At 45.5% G+C, this 22,515-nt stretch overlaps 2 protein-coding genes across 2 annotated transcripts; both read right to left on the minus strand.

Moving 5' to 3' along the window:
• Window positions 1-4,815: 4,815 nt before the first annotated feature.
• Window positions 4,816-12,464, minus strand: LOC120973529 (uncharacterized). Its single transcript, XM_040399289.2, has 4 exons — window positions 12,075-12,464; window positions 11,810-11,988; window positions 8,464-11,718; window positions 4,816-7,635 (listed from the first exon to the last, which is right to left on the minus strand). The coding sequence occupies exons 1-4, from the start codon at window positions 12,448-12,450 to the stop codon at window positions 5,047-5,049; spliced, it is 6,399 nt and encodes a 2,132-aa protein (XP_040255223.2). The 5' UTR covers window positions 12,451-12,464; the 3' UTR covers window positions 4,816-5,046.
• Window positions 12,460-13,694, minus strand: LOC120974596 (uncharacterized). The gene is made up of 3 exons (XM_040401028.2): window positions 13,493-13,694; window positions 13,106-13,308; window positions 12,460-12,954 (listed from the first exon to the last, which is right to left on the minus strand). The coding sequence occupies exons 1-3, from the start codon at window positions 13,692-13,694 to the stop codon at window positions 12,460-12,462; spliced, it is 900 nt and encodes a 299-aa protein (XP_040256962.2).
• Between the last annotated feature and the right edge of the window lie 8,821 nt (window positions 13,695-22,515).

The following is a 22,515-nucleotide window of genomic DNA, read 5'->3' on the forward strand; positions in this document are numbered from 1 at the left end:
AGAGCAAATTCCAGGCGTCTTCGTGGGTGGTCTCGAAGAGCCTCACCAGGGTCCGATGCTTCTTCGGGTTGAAATCCCACAGAGGTCATCCTCTGTGCTGGCATGGAAGAATCCGGTGAACTAGTATCACCTGGATCACATCGACGAGCTTGACGTTCTTGGCTATCATGCTCTGGACACGCGTCTGCAACGCTATCAGCTCATCAGACAAACACCAGTCCGGACTCTTCTCGACCCAAGAGGTGAGCTGCATGGGAGCACCGGAGCGAAATTCGGCAGCCGCGGCCCAGGTGGTGCCGCGGGGTTCCGTGATGTAGAACCATTGTCTCTGCCACTCCTTCACTGTCTCCACAAAAATACCTTTCGGCCAGGAGACGTTGGGCAGCTTGCTCACCATGGCTCTTCCGCACTCCGACTGCTGGCCGTCCACCACCTTCGGCTTCACGTTGAAGACTTTGAGCCACAGCCCGAAGTGGGGTTGGATGCGGAGGAAGGCCTCGCACACGATGATAAACGCCGAGATGTTGAGGAAGGAATTCGGGGACAGATCATGGAAATCTACCCCGTAATAATACATCAGCCCGCGGACGAAGGGGTGGATTGGAAACCCTAGCCCGCGGAAGAAATGGGGGATGAATACTACCCTCTCTGTGGGCTCCGGCGTGGGGACAACTTGTCCTTCGGCCGGCAGACGGTGGGCGATCTCCTTCGCCAAATATTCGGCCGCTCGGAGCTCAGTAATGTCCTCCTCCTTGACGGAGGAGACCATCCACTTGCCCTCCGGACATGGTTGCTTGAGTGGAAAGGAGATGAGAACTTGGGCGCTGGAGCTCGAGATCGGGAAGGCGGAGACAGAGAGAAAGCGTGAGAAGAGGAAGAGGGAATCCGTATCCTCTTATAAAGGAAGCAAACATTAAACGCCTCCTCACTCGCCTTAAGATTCGCCTGTTCCCAAGGGCTATGTAAAAAGGGCAATAAGGGGACACGATCTCTGCTTCGACAAGACATGCCAATAGCAGCCGTGTCTCGAAACGTGGGATGGCAGAAGAAAAAGGGTTCGAAATTATGACCGGACAAACGTGATGCCGCGTTGCAAAGAAGCTGTCAGCAGATTAGATTCGTGCAAATATTATATTCTCTCTGCGGTTGTGTATGGTGTGTGTAACAGGTCCGGATACAATCATCGCATCCGAAGACTATCTTGGAGTTCGGAGAAAGGGGAACCCGCCTTGCAATGCCGAAGACAATCTGCGCGCCGGACTCCTCGTCATTGAAGCCAGGTTCAGGGGCTACTGAGGGAGTCCTGGACTAAGGGGTCCTCGGGCGTTCGGCCTGTTATTCATTGGGCCGGACTGATGGGCTGTGAAGACATGAAGGCCGAAGACTGCACTGTGTCCGGATTGGACTCTGCTTGGCATGGAGGGCAAGCTTGGCGACCAACTATGAAGATTCCTTCTTATGTAACTGACCCCATGTAACCCTAGATCTCTTCGGTGTCTATATAAACCGGAGAGCATAGTCCGGATAGGGGATATTCATTACCGTATACACATAGGCTAGGCTCCTAGGGTTTAGCCATTACGATCTCGTGGTAGATCAACTCTTGTAACACTCGTATTCATCAAGATCAATCGAGCAGGAAGTAGGGTATTACCTCCATAGAGAGGGCCCGAACCTGGGTAAACATCGTGTCCCCTGTCTCCTGTTACCATCGATCCTAGGCGCAGAGTTCGGGACCCCCTACCCGAGATCCGCCAGTTTTGACACCGACAGTAGCAACGGTGCATACTCATGGAGAACACTTTTATCTTGAAATTAAGTGAAGGGATCATCATATAATGCTACCGCCTTTCTAAGGAAAATAAGATGCATAAAGGATAAACATCACATGCAATCAAAATATGTGACATGATATGGCCATCATCATCTTGTGCTTTTGATCTCCATCTCCAAAGCATCGTCATGATCTCCATCGTCACTGGCTTGACACCTTGATCTCCCTCGTAGCGTCGTTGCGTCGAGGTCGTCACGCCAACTATTGCTTCTACAACTATCGCTAACGCATGGTGATAAAGTAAAGCAATTATATGGCGCTAGCACTTCATACAATAAAGAGACAACCCTAAGGCTCCGGCCGGTTGTCGATATTACAAAATATGATCATCTCATACATCAACATATATCACATCATATCTTGACCATATCACATCACAACATGCCCTGCAAAAACAAGTTAGACTTCCTCTACTTTGTTGTTGCAAGTTTTGCGTGGCTGCTACGGGCTTCTAGCAAGAACCGTTCTTAACTACGCAAAAACCACAACGGTGATTCATCAAGTTTGCTGTTTTAACCTTCTTCAAGGACCGGCCGTAGTCAAATTCGATTCAACTAAAGTAGGAGAAACCGACACCCACCAGCCACCTTTTATGCAAAACTAGCTGCATGTCAGTCGGTGGAACCGGTCTCATGTGCGTGGACATGCAAGGTTGGTCCGGGCCGCTTCATTCCACAATACCGCCGAATCAACATAAGACGTTGGTGGTAAGCAGTATGACTATCACCGCCCACAACTCTTTGTGTTCAACTCGTGCATATCATCTACGCATACACCTGGCTCGGATGCCACTGTTGGGAAACATTGCATGGAAAACAAAAAAAATTCTACGCACACGCAAGAGTGGGGAGTGTGTCTACGTACCCTCGTAGACCGTAAGCGGAAGCGTTTACCAACGCGGTTGATGTAGTCAAACTTCTTCGCGCTCCAACCGATCAAGTACCAAACGTACGGCACCTCCGTGTTCAGCACACGTTCAGCTCGATGACGTCCTCCGCCTTCTTGATCCAACAAGACGGCGAGGTAGTGGGTGAGTTCCGGCAGCAAGACGTCGTGGTGACGGTGATGGTGAAGTGATCTCTGCAGGGCTTCGCCTAAGCACTACGAAAATAGGACCGGGGGTGTAAACGGTGAAGGGGGGCGCCGCACACGGCTAAGACAATGTTCTCGTGTGCTAGGCGCCCCCTCCCACATATATATAGGTGGGGGGAGGAGGGAGCAGCCAGGAGGGCGCCCCAAGTAGGCTGAATCCTACTTGGGATGTCCTCCTGTCTGGGATATACCAAGTGGCGTCCCCCTACCATGTTTAGGTGCGGGGGAAAGGCAGGGGAGGGAGCCCCCCCCCTTTCCTTTCTCCCATGAGAAGGGGAAGGCGGGAGGGGCTAGCCCTCCCCCTTTCCTTCCCTAGGGCTGGCCGGCCAGGGAGAGGGGCCCACCAGCCCCCTGTGGGCTGGTCTGTCCCCTCCTTGGCCCATTAAGCCCATACACCTACCGGGGGGTGTCCGAAACCCCTTCCGTGACCCGATGACTACCCGGTGCATCCCGAAACTCTTTCTGTATTCGAATACCATCGTCCTATATATCAATCTTTACCTCTTGACCATTTCGAGACTCCTTGTCATGTCCGTGATCTCATCTGGGACTCGAAACAACATTCAGTCACCAAATCATATAACTCATATAACACTATATCGTCAACGAACGTTAAGCGTGCGGACCCTACGGGTTCGAGAACTATGTAGACATGACCGAGCCACCTCTCCGGTCAATAACCAATAGTGGAACCTGGATGCCCATATTGGCTCCTACATATTCTACGAAGATCTTTATCGGTCGAACCTTATGACAACATACGTAATTCCCTTTGTCTACCAGTATGTTACTTGCCCGAGATTCGATCGTCGGTATCTTCATACCTAGTTCAATCTCGTTACCGGCAAGTCTCTTTACTCGTTCTGTAATACATCATCTTGCAACTAACTCATTAGTCACTTTGCTTGCAAGGCTTCTCATGATGTGTATTACCGAGAGGGTCCAAAGATACCTCTCCGATACTCGGAGTGACAAATCCTAATCTCGATCTATGCCAACTCATCAAACACCTTCGGAGATACCTATAGAGCATCTTTATGATCACCCAATTACGCTGTGACGTTTGATAGCACACAAGGTATTCCTTCAGTATCCTGAAGTTGCATAATCTCATAGTCGATGGAATATGCATTTGTCATTAAGAAAGCAATAGCAATGAACTGAATGATCAATATGCTAAGCTAACGGATGGGTCTTGTCCATCACATCATTCCCCTAATTATGTGATCCCATTATCAAATGACAACACATGTCCATGGTTAGGAAACCTTAACCATCTTTGATCAACGAGCTAGTCTAGTAGAGCCTTACCAGGGACATGGTATTTGTTTATGCATCCACACATGTATTTAAGTTCTCGGTCAATACAATTCTAGCATGAATAATAAACCTTTTATCATGATTAAGGAAATATAATAATAACCATTTTATTATTGTCTCTAGGGCATATTTCCATCAAAATGTAGTTTTGTTGTTTGTTGTATTTAGGAGGACTGCCCCGGCTGGGATATACAGCTGCTCCTGATTCAGTCTACCCTTCCTAGACTGTTTCTATTGTACTCTTCTTCTCTGTCTAATAAAGATCGGCCGAGGGCCCTTCGAGAAAAAAAACAAATGGAGTAGCACCATGATGTACGAAGCATCTATTCTAAACCTGTTTGAGAACGGGGTGTCACCCAGTTAGCTAGGATAGCATGGGGCTATATAGCCCACCCAGGTTCAAGTTATGGAGTAACCCTTGATGCTTAGATTTTCTTCTATAAAAATATGCCTCAAAGGGCTAGTTCTGGATGGTCTTTTTTTTTTATTCTACACCTTCCCATGCTCTTTTGTATGTCAGCAGTTGAGTTTGTTGACCAAGTCATCATCCCAACCTCTCGAGACGGCACTGAGCCAGCGACCACGATAGTGGTGGTGATGAACTTATTATTTCATTTCCATACTACGTACTACAGTCGATTTATTTCTTCTTCTAGCAGCCACCTGTCGCTGTTGATCTTTATCACTGCTATAAGATCCTACGTAGTACGTATACATCCATAGGCGGCACACCGAGAGAGCGGCAGCTAGCTGAAACCAAAAGCAGCAAGTAACCCACACATGCTTCTCGCGCCTACGGACTATAGCTTGTGCCTGACGATCTCCTCCTTCATGGCCAGGCACAGGGCTCCCAGGTAGCCGCCGTCCTCCACCTTCACGCCCGGCATCGCCACCGCCCGGCTGCCGACGAACCCGTCTTCCCCGACGTGGACCTTGCCGAACTTCACCTTCCCGGCCTCGCCCTCGTACACGTGCCCGAACAGCAGCGCGTCGTGGCCCACGCTCGCGCCCCGCTCCAGGTGCACCATCTCCGGGTTCAGCAGCGCGCCCATCGAGTCCACGTACACCCCGTCGGCCACGGCCACCGACGACCCCATCGTTCGCATCCACGCCGCGAACAGCACCGACCCGCACGTCAGCTCCGCGAAGTACTCCGCCGTCGCCGTCCGTATGGCCTGCCAGACCGTGTCCAGGAACACCTGCGGCGCCCAGATGTGCACCGCGTCGCCTTCGCCCCTGACGCCGACCAGGGCCCACTTTGCCGCGGCGCATGTCGCCATGGAGGCCAAGCCCGACACCGCCCAGAAGACCGGCAGCAGCCAGTACAGCGGCATGCCGGTGGCCCCGGTGACGGCAAGGAGGCCCCGGAATGGGAGGAAGATGACCAGGCCCAGGACGAAGTATGGCACCAGCGTTTGCAGCAGCGGCTGGCACAGCGTGGCCCAGAGCGCCTTGTGCCATGTCCTAGCCAGGGTCACCTTGGTCTCGCTGGCATCGGCAGTGTCGGACCTTGTGTGCATGACGGCGGCCACTGGGCACCCCGACAGGTTGATCTTGGTGTCGGACTGCTCCAGGAACGCCGCCCATGACGCGGGCAGTGGCTCGCCGTTCCGCAGGCGTTGGCATATCTCGTAAATCAGCGAGCGCCCGTGGTCGATGGACGCGCTCTGCTTGCAGGACGACGCCGGGATGACGTCCACCGCTTGGCACCGGAGGAAAGGGTTGAACTCGAGCTTCTCCGTCTCTTCTGCTGGGAGGTTGTTGTCGATGCTTATCTCTCCGATGTCAATGTACGGGAACTCCTCCTCGTCCCATGGCCGCGTGCAGTCAAGGGCGACGTCACAGGTGGCGTCGTCAGAGGGCACCTCCCTGAGCTGCAGTTGGAAGACGTAGCGCACCCCGTCTGGAACTTCCACCCTCCGACGGAAGTCGTCGGCGAGGAAGAGTAAAGGGCGTGTGTCACTCTCATCTCTTGGGATTGCACCGGTCTCTGGCGGCAAGATACCCCTTGGCACCACCTGACCGGACTCCTCCGGTATGTCTTGATCAACTGGACGAAGCTTGAATTTTGCATACATCTCCTTCCCTTCATCGAACCGCAGCAGCCGGCATATGTTGGAGTAGTAATGCAGCTCGGTGTAAGAGTTGGTGTCCCGCAGGGAGCCCCAGACAGCATCCCGGACGTGCGGAGCACGCTTGACATGCTCCTCCCTCGCTGGCAGGCCACAGACCAGCCAAGTGGCGAAGTCGGCGATCGTGCGCGCATAAAATGCTTTGCCACTCTTCAAAGTAAGGTCCAGAAGAGGCACCTCGCCATCGTCGGAGAGAATGCGCACTGCTGCACCACGCGCGTCGAGCCTGGCATCATCATCTGCACTGAGGCTATTACTGTGTCGGACGATTACTGGGAAAGACTTGCCGGCGCCAAATATCTTGTGCTTGGGCAGAGATGGAATGTCCTCGTACATCTTCAGGACCCCCCGCCCGCTTACGCCAATGCGGTGGAAGTACCTTGACTTGACGTTCATGGTGGTGATTGCCAAGTTCGCCGAGAGGTTCCCAACAATCTTCTTGTACATTGGGTCCATCATTTCAATCCTCTCATCTTCTGCAAGCAAGGTGTTCTTCACCATGGTCAGAGACTGTGCCCCAACGTAGATGCCGCCTCGCTGGAGAAGAGAATGTTCCGGTGCCACAGAAAGTGCTCCAAGGATAACATTCCCTTGGAGGACTGAGCCAGGGAGGAGCAAGCTGCCACTACCAATGATGGTGTTCTCCTGGACCTTTATCTCTGCACCAGTAAACCCCTTACTGGAGTAGAACCCTGGAACAATGTGGCAGAAATCACCTAGATGGACCCCATCACCGATGTTGATCAGTTCAGGATTTGCCACTGGATCAATGGACCGGATAGAGCAATGCCTGCCAATCTTTGCACCAAGAAGCCTCAAGTACATGCAGAATGCTTCAGTGCCAGACAACATCTTTGCAAATCTGAGATGCACAGCGATGTTTATACGCCTCTGGATCAAGCTTGTCATATGATTTTGCTTGGTTCCTGGCCTTGTGGTGAGAGCTGTGTTGACCATACTGGTAACAAGACTCAGGATGACACCATAGCTCAAGTAGGCGAAGGCGATGGAGAGAGCAAATGTCAATGCGCTTGTGGGCGTCTCCCGCACAATCACAGGGTAAGCGGCGAGGGCAGCTGGTAACCAGTGGAACGCGCCCGCAAGGCATGCAAAAGAGAAGTGCTGAGGTGAAGCCTCAGTGCCAGAGAAGTGAATGTACAACGTGTAGACGGTTGCACTTGATAGAGCACCTAGCAACGCAACCGCATAGATGCAAACCAGGTGTTCAAGAAGCATGGTCGCTTTCCCTGTTTCTTCCTGCACGAAATGGAGACAGTCACATAACAGCAAAAGATGATCAATTACATGAACTTGTATTTGCCCACCAACGTATGCCTTTAGCTGTATCGCCTAGCTAAAACTTGCAGAGAAGCATTTCTGGACCAATGTCCAGTGGCTCTTACGGTCTATTCCACTTGATCATTTTGTTTAAGGAGATTTAAATATATTTTGTCAGGTTTAAAAGATAAGTACATAGAAAATGAGTATGGCTAGCACCGGGGAACAAGGAATAGATTGAATTGTATGAATGGCTAGGCAAGAGCCCTTGAATTATAAGTAGTATATCATCCCCTTGGTGTATACCCTGTATTATTAGCAAAAGTCCCAAAATTGCATCCAACGGTCCCGACCATTGGTTCCGCTACTCATAGGTTCAGTGATACATTTATGTCCCTACTCATGTGTCTGCCACTAATTTGGTATTATCTCTACCAAATAAACAATAGTACTTCCATTCGGATAATATCCTAGAAAGCGTAAAGTCAAACTTCACTAAATTTGACTATTAATTCATAATATCCATTGAATTGGTCAAGTGAGCATATAATAAAAACTTGATTATCACAAATAAATGTTTCACAATTTCATAAATATTCACTAACATATCCACATAAAAATTAGCGGCCAAAGCTTCATATTGAAGAGTCTACATCCATGTCCAAGATGTCATCTATTTACGAACGGAGGGAGTATAACTAAGGGTAGGCGACGTCATGATGGTATAATGTATAATGCATGAGCAGCTAATTTGTCATCTAGTTACTAAGAATTTTAGCAATGTACGAAATAAGATATTCCAGTTACCTTCATGTCTGCAGAAGTTCTCTTATTCTGATACACTGATTTCCCTGGCTCAGTTTTTTGCAGTGGTGGGACCATAGCACCATCATCCACAACGGTGCCCTTTTGAAGCACCGCATAAGGACCAATGGAGGCCTCACGACCGATTCTGACACGCCTAAAACTCAGCACTTCATTACGGACTTCATGCCCCTGGATGAGAACACCTTCTGCAATCACTGCACCATTTGCAACCACTAACAAGGATGGGTCAGTGATGTCTACTGTGTCAATAACAACAGATGACCCAATTCGAGCCCCTTGCATCTTGAACCAATAATTCAAGAAGATTGTTCCCTTTAGATGCACAGCTAGCATCTTTGCAGCAAACCATTGAGCCTTGTTCAGTGCCCACCATTTAACAAAGTCAACTGACCATATCGAAACATCAGGGGTCAGACCATAATTTGGCTGAAGGAGTGACTTCCCCAAGATAGACAATGATAAAGAGGTGAGCAAGACATAACAAATCCAAGCAATAGGTGCCATGACCAACGAACCAAGATAGGTCGTCACTGATGCTTCAACCAGACTGACCGGGTAGAGCACGCTCATGTATGCCAAACTTGCAAGGTATGCTGGAAGTAGCAACATGAAACACACATAGGTAAGGGCCAGGAGTTGGAGAATCCCAGTAGCAAGCACACTGAAATCTGCACTGACATCTACTAAACTCTCATCCTCAGTAGAGCAAGATACATCAGATGCCAAAAGTGGTTGTGACTTGGGCAACAACTTCTCCAAAAAGCTAGCAAGCTCAGAAATACAGCTTGCTGCAAAGATGTCAATCGCTCCAACAGGAGTACCAAGAAAATCTGAGAGCTTCTGTGCTGCTCGGACCACAGCAATTGAATCGAAGCCATATGAAGGTAGGCTGCCTGTTGGAGAAATTTTATCCTTTGGAATACCTGATTGATCTGATACTATCTGAGTCAGAAACTCAATGATCTCCCTCGAGCTTTTCCCCTGGCTGTTGGGATGATGTGTCAACTTTGGTTGTGACTTACTCAACAAATTCTCCAAGAAGCTAGCAAGCTCAGAAATGCAGCTTGCAGCAAAGATATCAATGGCTCCAACAGGAATACCGAGAAAATCTGAGAGCTTCTGAGCTGCTCGAACCACTGCAATCGAATCAAAGCCATAAGAAGGTAGGCTGCCTGTTGGAGAAATTTTGTCCTTTGGAATACCTGATTGATCTGATACTAACTGTGTCAGAAACTCAGTTATCTGCTTGGAGTTTTTCACTTTGCTTTCTGACTGAGGATGAATGGTGGGATCAACAATCTGCTTCAAGAATGACCTCCTTCTCTCCATGCCGGTTCCTGTTGTGAGAGACCGGAATAGACTCCTTTTAGATGGACGATTACCATTGGCCAAACTAAGACTGTTGTCAACAAACTGCTTCATGCATTCAAATCTCCGTATCTTCCCGGATGTTGTCTTGGATATGGTTCTAGGCTTGATAAGCTTGACCGATGCAACAGTTACACCATGCTCCTCCGCCACACGTGTTTTGATGTTGTCAATGATTTCTTCAGAGACTGTCTTACCCTCCCTAACCTCTGCAATCACGACAAGTCCAACCTGATCAGAAGAATCGGGAATTGAGATGCCTTTCTGAGTCAGAACTTCCTCTGGGACACCAACAACAGCACAACATCCTGGTCGGAGGACATCGGAAGAATTTTCCACCGTCTTCTCTACATCTGCAGAATAAATATTTCTGCCAGCAACAATGATTAGATCTTTGATCCTTCCGGTAATAAAAAGTTTGCTGTCAATGATCCGCCCTAAATCACCGGTTCTTGTGAACTTCTTGTTGGGGTGGTTCTTGAGCTGATTGCAGAAAGTTTTCTGGCTCATTTCCTGGTTGCCCCAATAACCAACTCCAGAACTAGGACTGTTGATCCATATCTCACCCTCAGTACCATCTTGATGCTCAGTCAAAGAGTCTGCGTCAACAATTCTGATGTCAATATCTGGATCATCTTGCTCAATATACCCACAACAAATTCTTCCTTGCATATCTATGAAGACCGGCTTGCATTCACCAAAGGCACAACAAACATAGACACAGTTCTCAGCCAGCCCATATCCAGGTGCAAGAACGCCTTCAGAAAGGCCCAAAGGTTGAGTCAACTCTATGAACCTTCTGACAGTTTTTTGCCTTACTGGTTCTGCTGCAATCATGAGGAAGATCATTGAAGAGAGGTCATATACTTTGCTCTTCTCAGCTTCAAGTCTTCTTATCACGAGTTCAAATGCAAAGTTTGGACCTGCACTATGGGTTCCATGGTAGTCACTGATTGTTTGCAGCCACAGGAGGGGGTTCCTGATAAATGTCATCGGCGAGAATAGAATGGAAGTTCCTCCACTTACAAGAGCAGTGAAAATACCACCTATTAGTCCCATGTCATGGTACTGTGGAAGCCAACTGATAAGGACGGTTTTTGAGGTACTTTGATACCGCTTCTTCATCATCTTCACATTGTGGATTAGTCCTCCATGTGTTATCATCACCCCCTTGGCATCACCAGTGGAACCCGAAGTGAACTGCAGAAAGCACAAGTCACTTGGCTGGGGCTTGGTCATCATAGATAAAACATTTTCTGAGTTGAAGGTGTCTGGACTTCGCCGGTAGTTCTTGATCCATGACTCGGTGTGAATCCACGGGAGGTCAGGCCACTGCGCAGAGCATTTCTGATTCTTTGCTAGAGTGACAATGTTCTTGACATAACCTGCACGTACGGCAGCATGGTACGAAGAAGTTGACAGAATTGCCACAGCGCTGCACACTTTAGAGACGTTCTCGACTTTGAGAAGTGCTTGCCCACCCATTTGCATTGGATCAGGGGGAATAACTGGGACTGGTATAACTCCTGCTCTAATGCACCCAAAGAATGCATCAATAAACTCCAGACCTGGGAGGTGAATAAGGATAACTCTGTCACCAGGCTTGATAATAGGCTTCGTGCTTGTCAATAGTTTGTGTGCAATGTGAGATGCATTCTCATGAAGTTCCTGGTAGGTTCTTCGGTTCATGATTTTTCCTTCTTCATTGATCCAAGTATAGATGACATTTTCCTTGGTGACCCTGTGAGTTCCCCAATATTGCAAGTATCCATCCAGGGATGGAAGGTTGGGAAATTCAACACCTTCAAGCTCACCAAGATCTCTAGGAGGTGAAGGGTTGCTGTTGCGGGACAGAGGAAATAGTCTCTGTGTAAACAAGAATTGAAAAGCATAAGCACGACTCGTCTCATATATACAATTCTACTCATACAGACCGTGACAATATTTTCTAACTCACCTTGACATAAGGAGTTACAGTTTGCTCAACATCGATGGCAAAGTGTTTACAAACAGCCGCAATGGAGTATGAAGCATTTCGTTCAGTAAGCTCAAATGCTAGCAGACCTCCGACATAGTAAGTGTTCTGAAAGCCTTGCAACTCAGATTCAAGCCTCTCATAGAATCCGTCTTTCATGTCTGCAATAGAATAAATGATCACAGTTGGAATATGGAAAAGGTAAATAGAAGACTTGGCAATTAGTGACATTGCTATTATGCTATACCTTCACTGTTAACATGAGGGAAATACTTGAATCGACGCTGCAAAAGCACATTCTGAGCAGTGCCTCCCATAGAACTCACGATGCCCGTCACACATTTGGCCACATATGAACCGTTGATGTCTGCTGAATTCCCATAAGACCAGAACAAGAAAATGTCCGTGCCATCAAAGAATTTTTGCATTGCCACTGGATGCCCTATTGTTGCTGGATCCTCCATGAATTCTCCAAAGTAGTAAAATCCCTTTGGCATGTGCTCAAATCCATTGATCTTAACAACAGTAGTATAGTAGTCCACTGTCTGTACCTTACTGAATAGTTCTCTTTCGAGATCATTCAGTTCCACCACTTCACTTTCTCCATCTGAACAAAAGAGCATACAAACTAATCAGACAGCTGAAACGCAGACTTCAGACAAAGTTGAAAATAAATCACGCTCACCAGTGAGACTAGAAGATCGATATGTGTTGCCATTTTTAAAAGCAAGAGCACCTGAGAATATAATTTTGTCAAACTCCATAACTTGTTTGTCACCATTGTCCTTCTTAATGGTTACACTTGCACCATCGCTGCTGCGCCTGACTCTCAAAACCTCCGTGCCACAAAGAACTTCAAATGGTAATGACTGACTAAGTTTCTCCCACATGCTCATGTAGCCATGCTTGAAACGTCGGATTTTGCCAGCCATAGAGGTTCTAGTGAATTCTTGAATGAAAGCATAGGGCATGTCTTGAACAAAACCATAGCCAGAAGCTGTGTATCCATATGCTACAGATTTCGGAACTGAATTTATCCCATGCTGCCTCAAAAACTGAGGAGTTGGGTCAGAAGCCAATCCACTGAGAGCATGGATGCCCACTCGGCCTGACTTATTTGCTTCATCCTATAAGAATTACCAAAAGGCATACATGTAAACAATAGAGTGGGTGTCATAAAGGTAAAACTAGACCCACATATTCATAACTTCTTAACTGAACTTAATCTATAACTTTATACTTAGTTATTTGTAATCACACTTTACAGAAACAGCTCACCTGTAGTTTTAGCGTCAGAGATACCATGGATACATAGTCCTCAGCTACTTCAAGATCTCGAATATTTCCAGTTTGGCTGTCGATCAGAGCAAGCTTGTGTGAATCCATCTCCTCGAATTCAGCTCCTACCTCTTTTGCCAGGTGAGTTATAGCAGGCGCACTGTTTGCTGCTATAACTTGTCCTCCCAAGTCATATGTTCTTCCTGAATACAGTTGTCACTGATAACTACAACAGTGCAGAAAATGGTAACTACTCCCTCCGTTTGGAATTACTCGTCCAAGAAATGAATGTATCTAGATGTATTTTAGTTGTAGATACATCCATTTTTGTGACAAGTAATTCCGAACGGAGGAAGTAAATAGGAGTGCAGTCAATAAGTAACTCACCTTCTATGTCAATGGACTCACACATCCCTGAAACAGTCTTGCATTTCTCAAACACGGTTACATTGCAGTACCCGAGTTTAGCTAGTGCATAGGCTGCTGATAAGCCACTTGGCCCTGCTCCCACTATGCCAATTCTAGTGTCTATTGGCAAACTTGGATGCAACTTAGAGAATTTATCATCTATTGATTTCTTTGGGTCCATTTTCGAACAGCTGTGGCCCTTGACAAATCAACCTGTCAAATTTGTATAAATAGTCGTGACATTGGCATCTTTCAAAATTAATTTTTTGTATAAAAGCATATATATAAATAAGCAAAATATCTTGTGGGCATGCTGACTTGCATTCCCTTTAACAAATTAACACTTGAACATATAACTTCAGGTATGTCAGCCTCCATTTTAGTTAACATAGCAACTAGTCCACAGAAAATTGTAAAGTTGCTTCCTCATCTGAAATGTCAATCCTATACATTGCAAGGAATGTATATAGCTATTTAAAATACTAGCTGAAATGTATACACCTATTTAAAATACTAGCTTGATGACCATCAAGGAATGACTAATTAATGATTATCAAGTGGTTGTAACCTCAATTCATATGACATGGTGATTAGGAATCATGATTCTTCTTTTACCGGAGCATATAAGAAAACTTCGAAATGGCCATAAGAACCAGAAAAACAATACTGTAATAACATAGGAGAAGCTGTCTAAAAATAGGTTTGCTCACTAGGACAAGATAGGAATATGATAACATATGTTCACTCTCCGAAAATCAGTTTGATAAGCATGTGCATATGATATGCGCGACAATACTAAATAAACCAAATCATGATGTTATTCTTGCTGAAGATTTTACTCGCCTTCGTCGGAAAACTCCGTCCAGAACCTAACAGTACTTGATCCAACAACCTTAAATTCTCAAATAACCAAACAGTACTTGATCCGACAACCTTAAATTCTCAATAAACCAAATCATGATGTTCATTGGCAGAGTTTCAACCACTGATGATGATGCTATTCTTCATGAATGTTTTACTCATCTTCGACAGAAAACTCCGGCCAGAACCTAACTGTACTGGATCCAAGAACCTTAAATTCTCAAGAAATCAAAGAAAAATGGGTTCGATCCTAACGTAACTGGAATCGGAGGCATAGGTAGCAGCGAAGTAAATGCACTGATCAAATGCAAAAAAGATAGGCAACAATAATGAAGAAGGGAGGAGCAGCATGCATGTCAGGCACGCAGCACTTGCACACTGCATTACCATGGCATTGCATCGACGAACTAAGCAACCCTGAACCCCCCTCCATAAACCCAAAGAAGTAAAAAAGAAAAACCACCTCACAAAGACATACTTATTTACTGAAGGATTTACTGAAGAAATGTAAATGAGGAATGGTACTCACTCCCTCGGATCACATGCCCAGGCCCCAGAACACAACCAAACCACGCAGGCAGGCACAGGCTAGCACAATGCGGAGGCAAATATGACTGGCAGGAATGGAGCAGGCAGAGACAGGGTCGTCGTTCAGGGTGGAAGAGGGGGAGAAAGTTACCTCTCTGGTGGTCGGGCGGGCGTCCGGGGTGCAGGAGCCGGCGGCGTGGCGCCAAATGGCAGCTCCTCTCGCAGGCGCGGGCTCCCTCCGGGTGGGGGTGTGCCATTGGCGCCGTGACGCCTTAAATACTGCCCAGATTCCGCGCCGTGGCCAAGGGAGTGGCGACAAACCGGAGGGCGGAAGCGCTGGGTCTCGGCGACGGCGACCCCGCGGAGGGAGGGACGGGGGTTTGGTTGGTGTTTTGTTACCGCCGCCTTGGAAATGGGCGCGCATATTCTTCTCCGTATCCGTATGCCCCGGAAATTACCGGCGCGGTGACGAGGGGGCGGGGTTGGTGTCTCCGCCGGTGGGCACAGCCCGCCCGTAGGTTTTCGAGGAGGACAGGGAAAGGGCACGGTAAAAAAAAGTTCTCGTTCTGTGCCAAAGGACACATCAAAATCTGGATCACATGACAGCAATTGCGACTCTGGACCTGAACTTCCGGCCACACTAGGCAAGAAACATGAAGTGGAGCCCGTTATTTTGAAAAGAAATGAGAACCGCAGTTTGAAGTTTCAAAGAATATCTGGAAAAAAAAATCCACGTGCTCATATGGATGTATTCCATTACCTCGGTGCCGAAAAGCTTGTCTTAGATTTGTCTAGATACGACAAATCTTAAATAAATAATTCGGGACGAAGAAAGTACATGTTTGTAGAGTTTCACAATGAAATACTTTAACACAAAAATATACAAAAAACATGGGTCTTTAATAGTGAGCGGTGCAGGCATTGCTCACCATTTTAAAATCACAGACGGTGTTTTTTCTTTCTTTAAATGGTGCTCTTTGTAGGAAGAATCGTAAATGTAAGATTGATTCTGTCGAAAATCGATTTTACCGGGGATGGGTGTTCACACATTTATATAGGTTCTAACTTTAATGTAGAAAAACATTTATATAGATAAATAAAGTAATCATGGGATGTCCACTGATTCTAGCGTTAGCTATGTAATTCCAGCCTCCTAGGAGGATTGTACTTGTACCCTCCATCTTTCAATTAAAATGAAACACAAAGGTCTTTTGTGTTTTCTCATAAAAAATCATTATTATTTGAAAAGAATATCATATGGAAACCAAAGTTTTAGCGGAAATGATGTTTTGACGTTTTCAAAAAATCTAAAAAAATATGGGATGTTAAGAGTGTGATGGTCTATTAACATGTCAAATTCTCAAGTTCAAATACATTACCATTACGAGGTATGAAAGAAATAAAATCAACATTGAGTAGTGTCGAACAGTAATTGTCACTATTCAATGTTGAATTTGTTTTTTTCATAACTCGTACTCCCTTTGTTCCTAAATACAAGTCTTTTTAAATATTTCAATAAGAACTACATACGACTGTATATAGACTTTTTTTTAAATGGTTATATAGACATAATTTCAATAAGAACTACATACGACTGTATATAGACTTTTTTTTAAATGGTTATATAAACATATTTTAGAACATAGATTCGCTTTTGCTCTGTATGTAGTCCGCATTGGAATCTCTAAAAAGACTTATATTTAGAACGGATGGAGTGAATGGTAACGTGTTTGAACTTCAAAATTTTCATGGCAATAGAACATCTTCATCTTAACATCCCGTGGGTTTTTCAAACTTTTTTGAAACTTTCAAATGTGGTTTCCACAAAGTTTTTTTTGAAACTTTGTTTTCATGTGATATTCTCTCTATTATTTGACATGCTTGTCTTTTTTTTTGACCAGAATTTGACGTGCTTGTCAAGTACTATGTGTACGGGTGCAGGGGAAGGGAATTTTCACCGGTACATCTTGCACTACAGTAATTCGTTGTTTACCATATGATGGAGGCCGTTCAGATTTTCTAGTGCCGACCCTACGCACACAACCAGTCCAGCACGCCAACTCGGTTGCCAAGTCAGAGCCGGCATGCCACCTCAGATGCAACCACGTGGCAAGCTTCTGCTTCGCCCAGGCCAGTGGGGCCCAGTGTCCGGGACTGCATGTGCGTCTGCCACGACGTCGTCAACCCTGCAGTAGCACTCACACTACTCTTCTCGCACGGGCCGCTCACGTACCGCTTGGTAAAAAAGAAAACGAAAGTTGAGTATTTTTTCTTCCCTTTTTTGAGTTGAGTTGGACGAAAGTTGAGTTTAATTCAACACGAGCTGGTGCTTTCAAGTGCAGAAACTTCGTGTCGGACACAAGGCAAGCATGCGACCGCCACATGGGAGAAATGGTGCAATTTTTTTACTGTCTGCTACTAATATATATACTCGCTCAAAAAATATAGACCTTGTCAAGTTGTCATGTGCTAAAGAGAACTGTATATCAAATCGACGTTGCTTCAACTGATATACAAATACAAGCATTCTTATTTTGAATGAAACAAGGCAAAATGAGATGGACCGTTAGGTTAGTTAGTGCCACCCACTGAGGGGCAGAATTATATAACTCAAACCAACTGCAATAGTCTTCGCATAATAAAATAGACTTCTCGACTGTCTATTACAACAAGGTTTGCCCGGCTCCGGCGAGGGAGGGGCGATGACAGCAACGCGCCTTCAGCTCGCTTCAGTGCTTATTATCGTCGATAGGTAATCTATGGATCTGGATGTAATTTTTATTATTTTTAGTGTTCATTTTACTATCATGATTGAAGATGAATAGATTGGAAAAATATCGCAAAAAAAAGGTTTCTTTCATTCATCTCAACATTTGCTGGATAAAATACAACAAGTAATATATTAAAAAATTCAATAAGTAATATGCACCTTTTCTTTGTGGGGTATGATATGAACGTTACTAACAAAGAAAATTACATTACACTACAAAACGGTTAAAGGTGCACTAAATAGCTGTTGACGTACAAACAGAAGTAGCGCATAACATGTTAAAACCGAAGAAACGGAGCGGCAATATACTAATTGTATGTCCCCGCAAATAATAAATTATATGTATTACATACTCCCATACGCATACATGATACGTCCAACGTGTCATGCACGCTATTTGTATGTTGCATTTCTTTTCTTCATGAAATCACTTGGGGACAAAATTGATGCTTGACAGTAACGAAGATTGAACAGAGAGGATCTCAACTCCTAGAACTTCAAATACAATAACATGATAAGATAGGTCGATGACCTCGATGCTTTCCTCATTCTTTAACTGGGTGGGATTGATGACATGTAACATGGAGTCATGCTTTAGTGCACCCGTACATATTATTGGTTCCTTAATGTCCTTGTGATTCTCAATAAATATTGTGTTAAAAAAAGTGACTCTCAATAAATATTTTACTGCATACAAGGCTGTTAGTCCAAGAATATTATAGTAACTTATTTTGTGTTACTATGTATAATCCAAGAATCTCAAAATAAAACTTGCCAACACACACACTACAAAAAAATTCCTTGTAATGTCTTTATGACAACATAATAAATGACAGATTTGCACTTTTATCTAATTATTAAGGTTGGTCGTAATGGCGAGTATCATATACTAGTATCATGCATATGATACTAGTGTATGATACTACATCCGTAGTGCATAGTATCATAAGTTCGTATCATAGCTAACTTCATTTATAGCCATGCATGACACATAATAGCACACCATTTAATATGATACGGTATCATGATATGATACTCAACCTTCTCTTTCTTCATTTAATTCTATGATACTACCATTACGACCAGCTTAGGCTGGCCATAATGGGGGTAACATAAGTGGTATCATGCACTTGGGACTCGCAAGCATGCTTATGTGGCAAACAATTAAAGAAGAGAGAGAGCGTTATAGTAACATAGGTAGATACCGTAACATAATTAATGTTATGCTACTATGTGTCTTGCATGACAATAAATGAAACCACATATGATACTAATCTATGATACTATGCACTATAGATGTACTAGTATCATGATATTCCCTACTATGACCAGCCTTAACAATACAACTTAGATCGGTGGACAATATAATTCTGGTCCTACCAAGTCCCATGTATAAATCCCTAATGTGATTAAACCTACTAGGAGATCACAAGGAGAGTTATGTCAGGTCTTGGCGCCTTGTAACGGCTGTTTTATTTTGCGGAAAAGTTTGTAACGGCTGATCTCACTATTTTGAACCGTCTTTGAATTCCGTAGGGAAGGAAGCTATTGTGTTTTCAGGCGACTGAAGTTTAGCTGTTGTGAATGTTTAAGCTCCCATAGATTTGCGTCGAAAGTTGTAAACTTTTCAAAAGAAGGGTGCACCGAAGCAGCAATTCGAATTATGTGCATCTTTCGGTTGCGAGGTCGGCAAAGATATTTCTTCCACTGCTGAAAAATAATAATTCTTTTTTCTTTTTCTTTTTAAGATAGGAGACAGACTTTTGCAGACAATAGGAATAGAGACCTGATGAACAAGATCAACACACTCTAGCTACACAAAGTGCCTTGTTCAAATTGAAACCTCCTGGGAGAAGGATCCAAATCACGGCTACAAACGTGGCATATTCGAGCACGAAGTAGAGCATATCTGATCGAACTACGTGTGTTACTGAAAGTGAGATTTGTAAATTAGTGAGGAGGGGATGCAATTAGCAGTTGGAAGCGAGGCAAAGGGGCGAGATGCAGGGGGACAAGGCAGTAGCTTTTGGTCGACGCGGCAGCGAGGAGATATGCTCCCAATATGCGCTCAGGTGCCCCAGGATTTGGCCACTGGGATTGCTCTGTTTTCTCTTTGGAGAAGGGATCACTCTGCCTGGACAGGGACCGTCCGTGTGACACACGGTCTAGACAATGCGCGGCTCGGCGTAGAATATTTGGTCGACGATGTATCCAAGGGAATTGGGATGGCGCTGCTGTAGGAGCTGTATCATTTATCCAGAGAGTTGGCAACTTTGAGGACTTGTTTTTTCTATTATTCTTTTTTGAAATGCAGGAGGAGGTACGTAGATTTGGCTTCACCATCCATGTCATTGTTTGGAGCCACTTGATTCTTTTAAATCTTACTACCTCCGTTCCACATACGGATGTATATAGAGTGTAGATTCACTCATTTTACTTCGTATGTAGTCACTTATTGAAATCTTTAGAAAGACAAATATTTAAGAACGGAGATAGTATATTATGGTAAATCCACTTGATTTTTCCTGATAGGTTGGCGAAGCCGTGGAAGTAGTCGAACAAACGCGAGCTTCCAAAAAAAACATAGCACCCTTCACTGCATGTAGGTTTGCAAAGTGTACAGTTCAGACGGTCTAAGTATAGTTGTGCATGTGGTTACCGGGATGAGGAAATCGGAAGTAGCACAACAAGAAACAATGCTGGTGGTGTGCGTGTGCGAAGAGGTAGAAGGCAAATGTGACCTGATGGGTGGCGGCTAAGAGCATCTCTAGCAGACCCCGCATCCCGCCGACCCGCAAAATGCGTTTGCAGTTCGCGAAAAAACGGCTTTGCAGGCCGGCGCGGACGGCCGTAGATGCAGACCTCGCATAACGGACCCGTAAAAAAGAATATTCGCGTATATTATTTCCCATGTCTTCTTCTTCCTCTCGTCTGTGTTCATAGTCAGCTCCCGTCGTCCATGGTAGTCGCCGAATCGATCCAGGAGGCAGCTCCTCCGTTACCGGATGGATCCAGGAGCTAGCTAGCTATTCCATGGCCAGCTAGATCGAGGAGCTTGCTAGCTACTCCCTCAACGCTCGTGGCCGGATGGATCAGGAGCTTGCTAGCTAGCTCGTTCGTGGCCGGGTAGTTGGTTGAGTCTCCAGCCACTGCTCCTGTGATCTACTCCGCAAGCCAACGCCGCAGCAGCGGTAAACGACGAGTTTCCGGCGAGATTCCGGCGAGTTCCGTGGCGGAAGTGAAGGAAATATTCCCTAGAGGCAAGAATAAAATTATTATTTATTTCCTTATTTCATGATAAATGTTTATTATTCATGCTAGAATTCTATTAACTGAAAACTTAATACATGTGTGAATACATAGACAAACAGAGTGTCACTAGTATGCCTCTACTTGACTAGCTCGCTGAAATCAAAGATGGTTAAGTTTCCTAGCCATAGACATGAGTTGTCATTTGATTAATGGGATCACATCATTAGAGAATGATGTGATTGACTTGACCCATTTCGTTAGCTTAGCACTTGATCATTTAGTACGTTGCTATTGCTTTCTTCATGACTTATACATGTTCCTATGACTATGAGATTATGCAACTCCCGAATACCGGAGGAACACTTTGTGTGCTACCAAACGTCACAACGTAACTGGGTGATTATAAAGGTGCTCTACAGGTGTCTCCGATGGTACTTGTTAAGTTGGCATAGATCAAGATTAGGATTTGTCACTCTGATTGTCGCAGAGGTATCTCTGGGCCCTCTCGGTAATGCATATCACTATAAGCCTTGCAAGCAATGTGACTAATGAGTTAGTTGCGGGATGATGCATTACGGAACGAGTAAAGAGACTTGCCGGTAACGAGATTGAGCTAGGTATTAAGATACCGACGATCGAATCTCGGGCAAGTAACATACTGATGACAAAGGGAACAGCGTATGTTGTTATGGGGTTTGACCAATAAAGATCTTCATAGAATATGTAGGAGCCAATATGAGCATCCAGGTTCCGCTATTGGTTATTGACCGGAGACATGTCTAGTTCATGTCTACATAGTTCTCGGACCCGTAGGGTCCGCACGCTTAAAGTTTTGTGACGATCGGTATTACGAGTTTTTGTGTTTTGATGTACCGAAGGTAGTTAGGAGTCCCGAATATGATCACGGACATGACGAGGAGTCTCGAAATGGTCGAGACGTAAATATCGATATATTGGACGACTATGTTCGGACACCGGAAGTGTTTCAGGAGGTTACGGACATATACCGGAGTACCTGGGGGTTACCGAAACCCCCCGGGGGACGTGTAACGCCCGCGATGCGGCTATATCTCCCACGTGTCGAGGCACGACTTAGAGGCATAACCGCATAGTGGTTTTGTCGCAAGAAGGGTCATCTTTATTTAAACCCCGGGCCAGTGTTCCTCTGAGTGCTGGTCCAAACTAGAGCCACTTGCAGCGCCACCTTGGGGAAACTCGAGGATTGGTTTTAGCTGTACGTAGTGTTCATCCGGTGTGCCCTGAGAACGAGATATGTGCAGCTCCTATCGGGATTTGTCGGCACATTCGGGCGGCTTTGCTGGTCTTGTTTTACCATTGTCGAAATGTCTTGTAAACCGGGATTATGAGACTGATCGGGTCTTTCCAGGAGAAGGTTTATCCTTCGTTGACCGTGAGAGCTTATGATGGGCTAAGTTGGGACACCCCTGCAGGGTATTATCTTTCGAAAGCCGTGCCCGCGGTTATGAGGCAGATGGGAATTTGTTAATGTCCGGTTGTAGAGAACTTGTCACTTGACCCAATTAAAATACATCAACTGCGTGTGTAGCCGTGATGGTCTCTTCTCGGCGGT

This window comes from Aegilops tauschii, chromosome 2 (assembly GCF_002575655.3).
Source record: "Aegilops tauschii subsp. strangulata cultivar AL8/78 chromosome 2, Aet v6.0, whole genome shotgun sequence".
In the NCBI taxonomy this organism is placed as follows: Eukaryota; Viridiplantae; Streptophyta; class Magnoliopsida; order Poales; family Poaceae; genus Aegilops; species Aegilops tauschii.

Coding starts and splice junctions, on each gene's coding strand:
- LOC120974596 (XM_040401028.2), bottom strand. CDS start 13,694: ATGGACCCAAAGAAATCAATAGATGATAAATTCTCTAAGTTGCATCCA. Junction 13,309..13,492: donor TGAGTCCATTGACATAGAAG/GTGAGTTACTTA, acceptor AACTGTATTCAG/GAAGAACATATGACTTGGGA. Junction 12,955..13,105: donor CTCTGACGCTAAAACTACAG/GTGAGCTGTTTC, acceptor TAATTCTTATAG/GATGAAGCAAATAAGTCAGG.
- LOC120973529 (XM_040399289.2), bottom strand. CDS start 12,450: ATGCTCTTTTGTTCAGATGGAGAAAGTGAAGTGGTGGAACTGAATGAT. Junction 11,719..11,809: donor CTGTAACTCCTTATGTCAAG/GTGAGTTAGAAA, acceptor TTGTTTACACAG/AGACTATTTCCTCTGTCCCG. Junction 7,636..8,463: donor GAACTTCTGCAGACATGAAG/GTAACTGGAATA, acceptor CATTTCGTGCAG/GAAGAAACAGGGAAAGCGAC.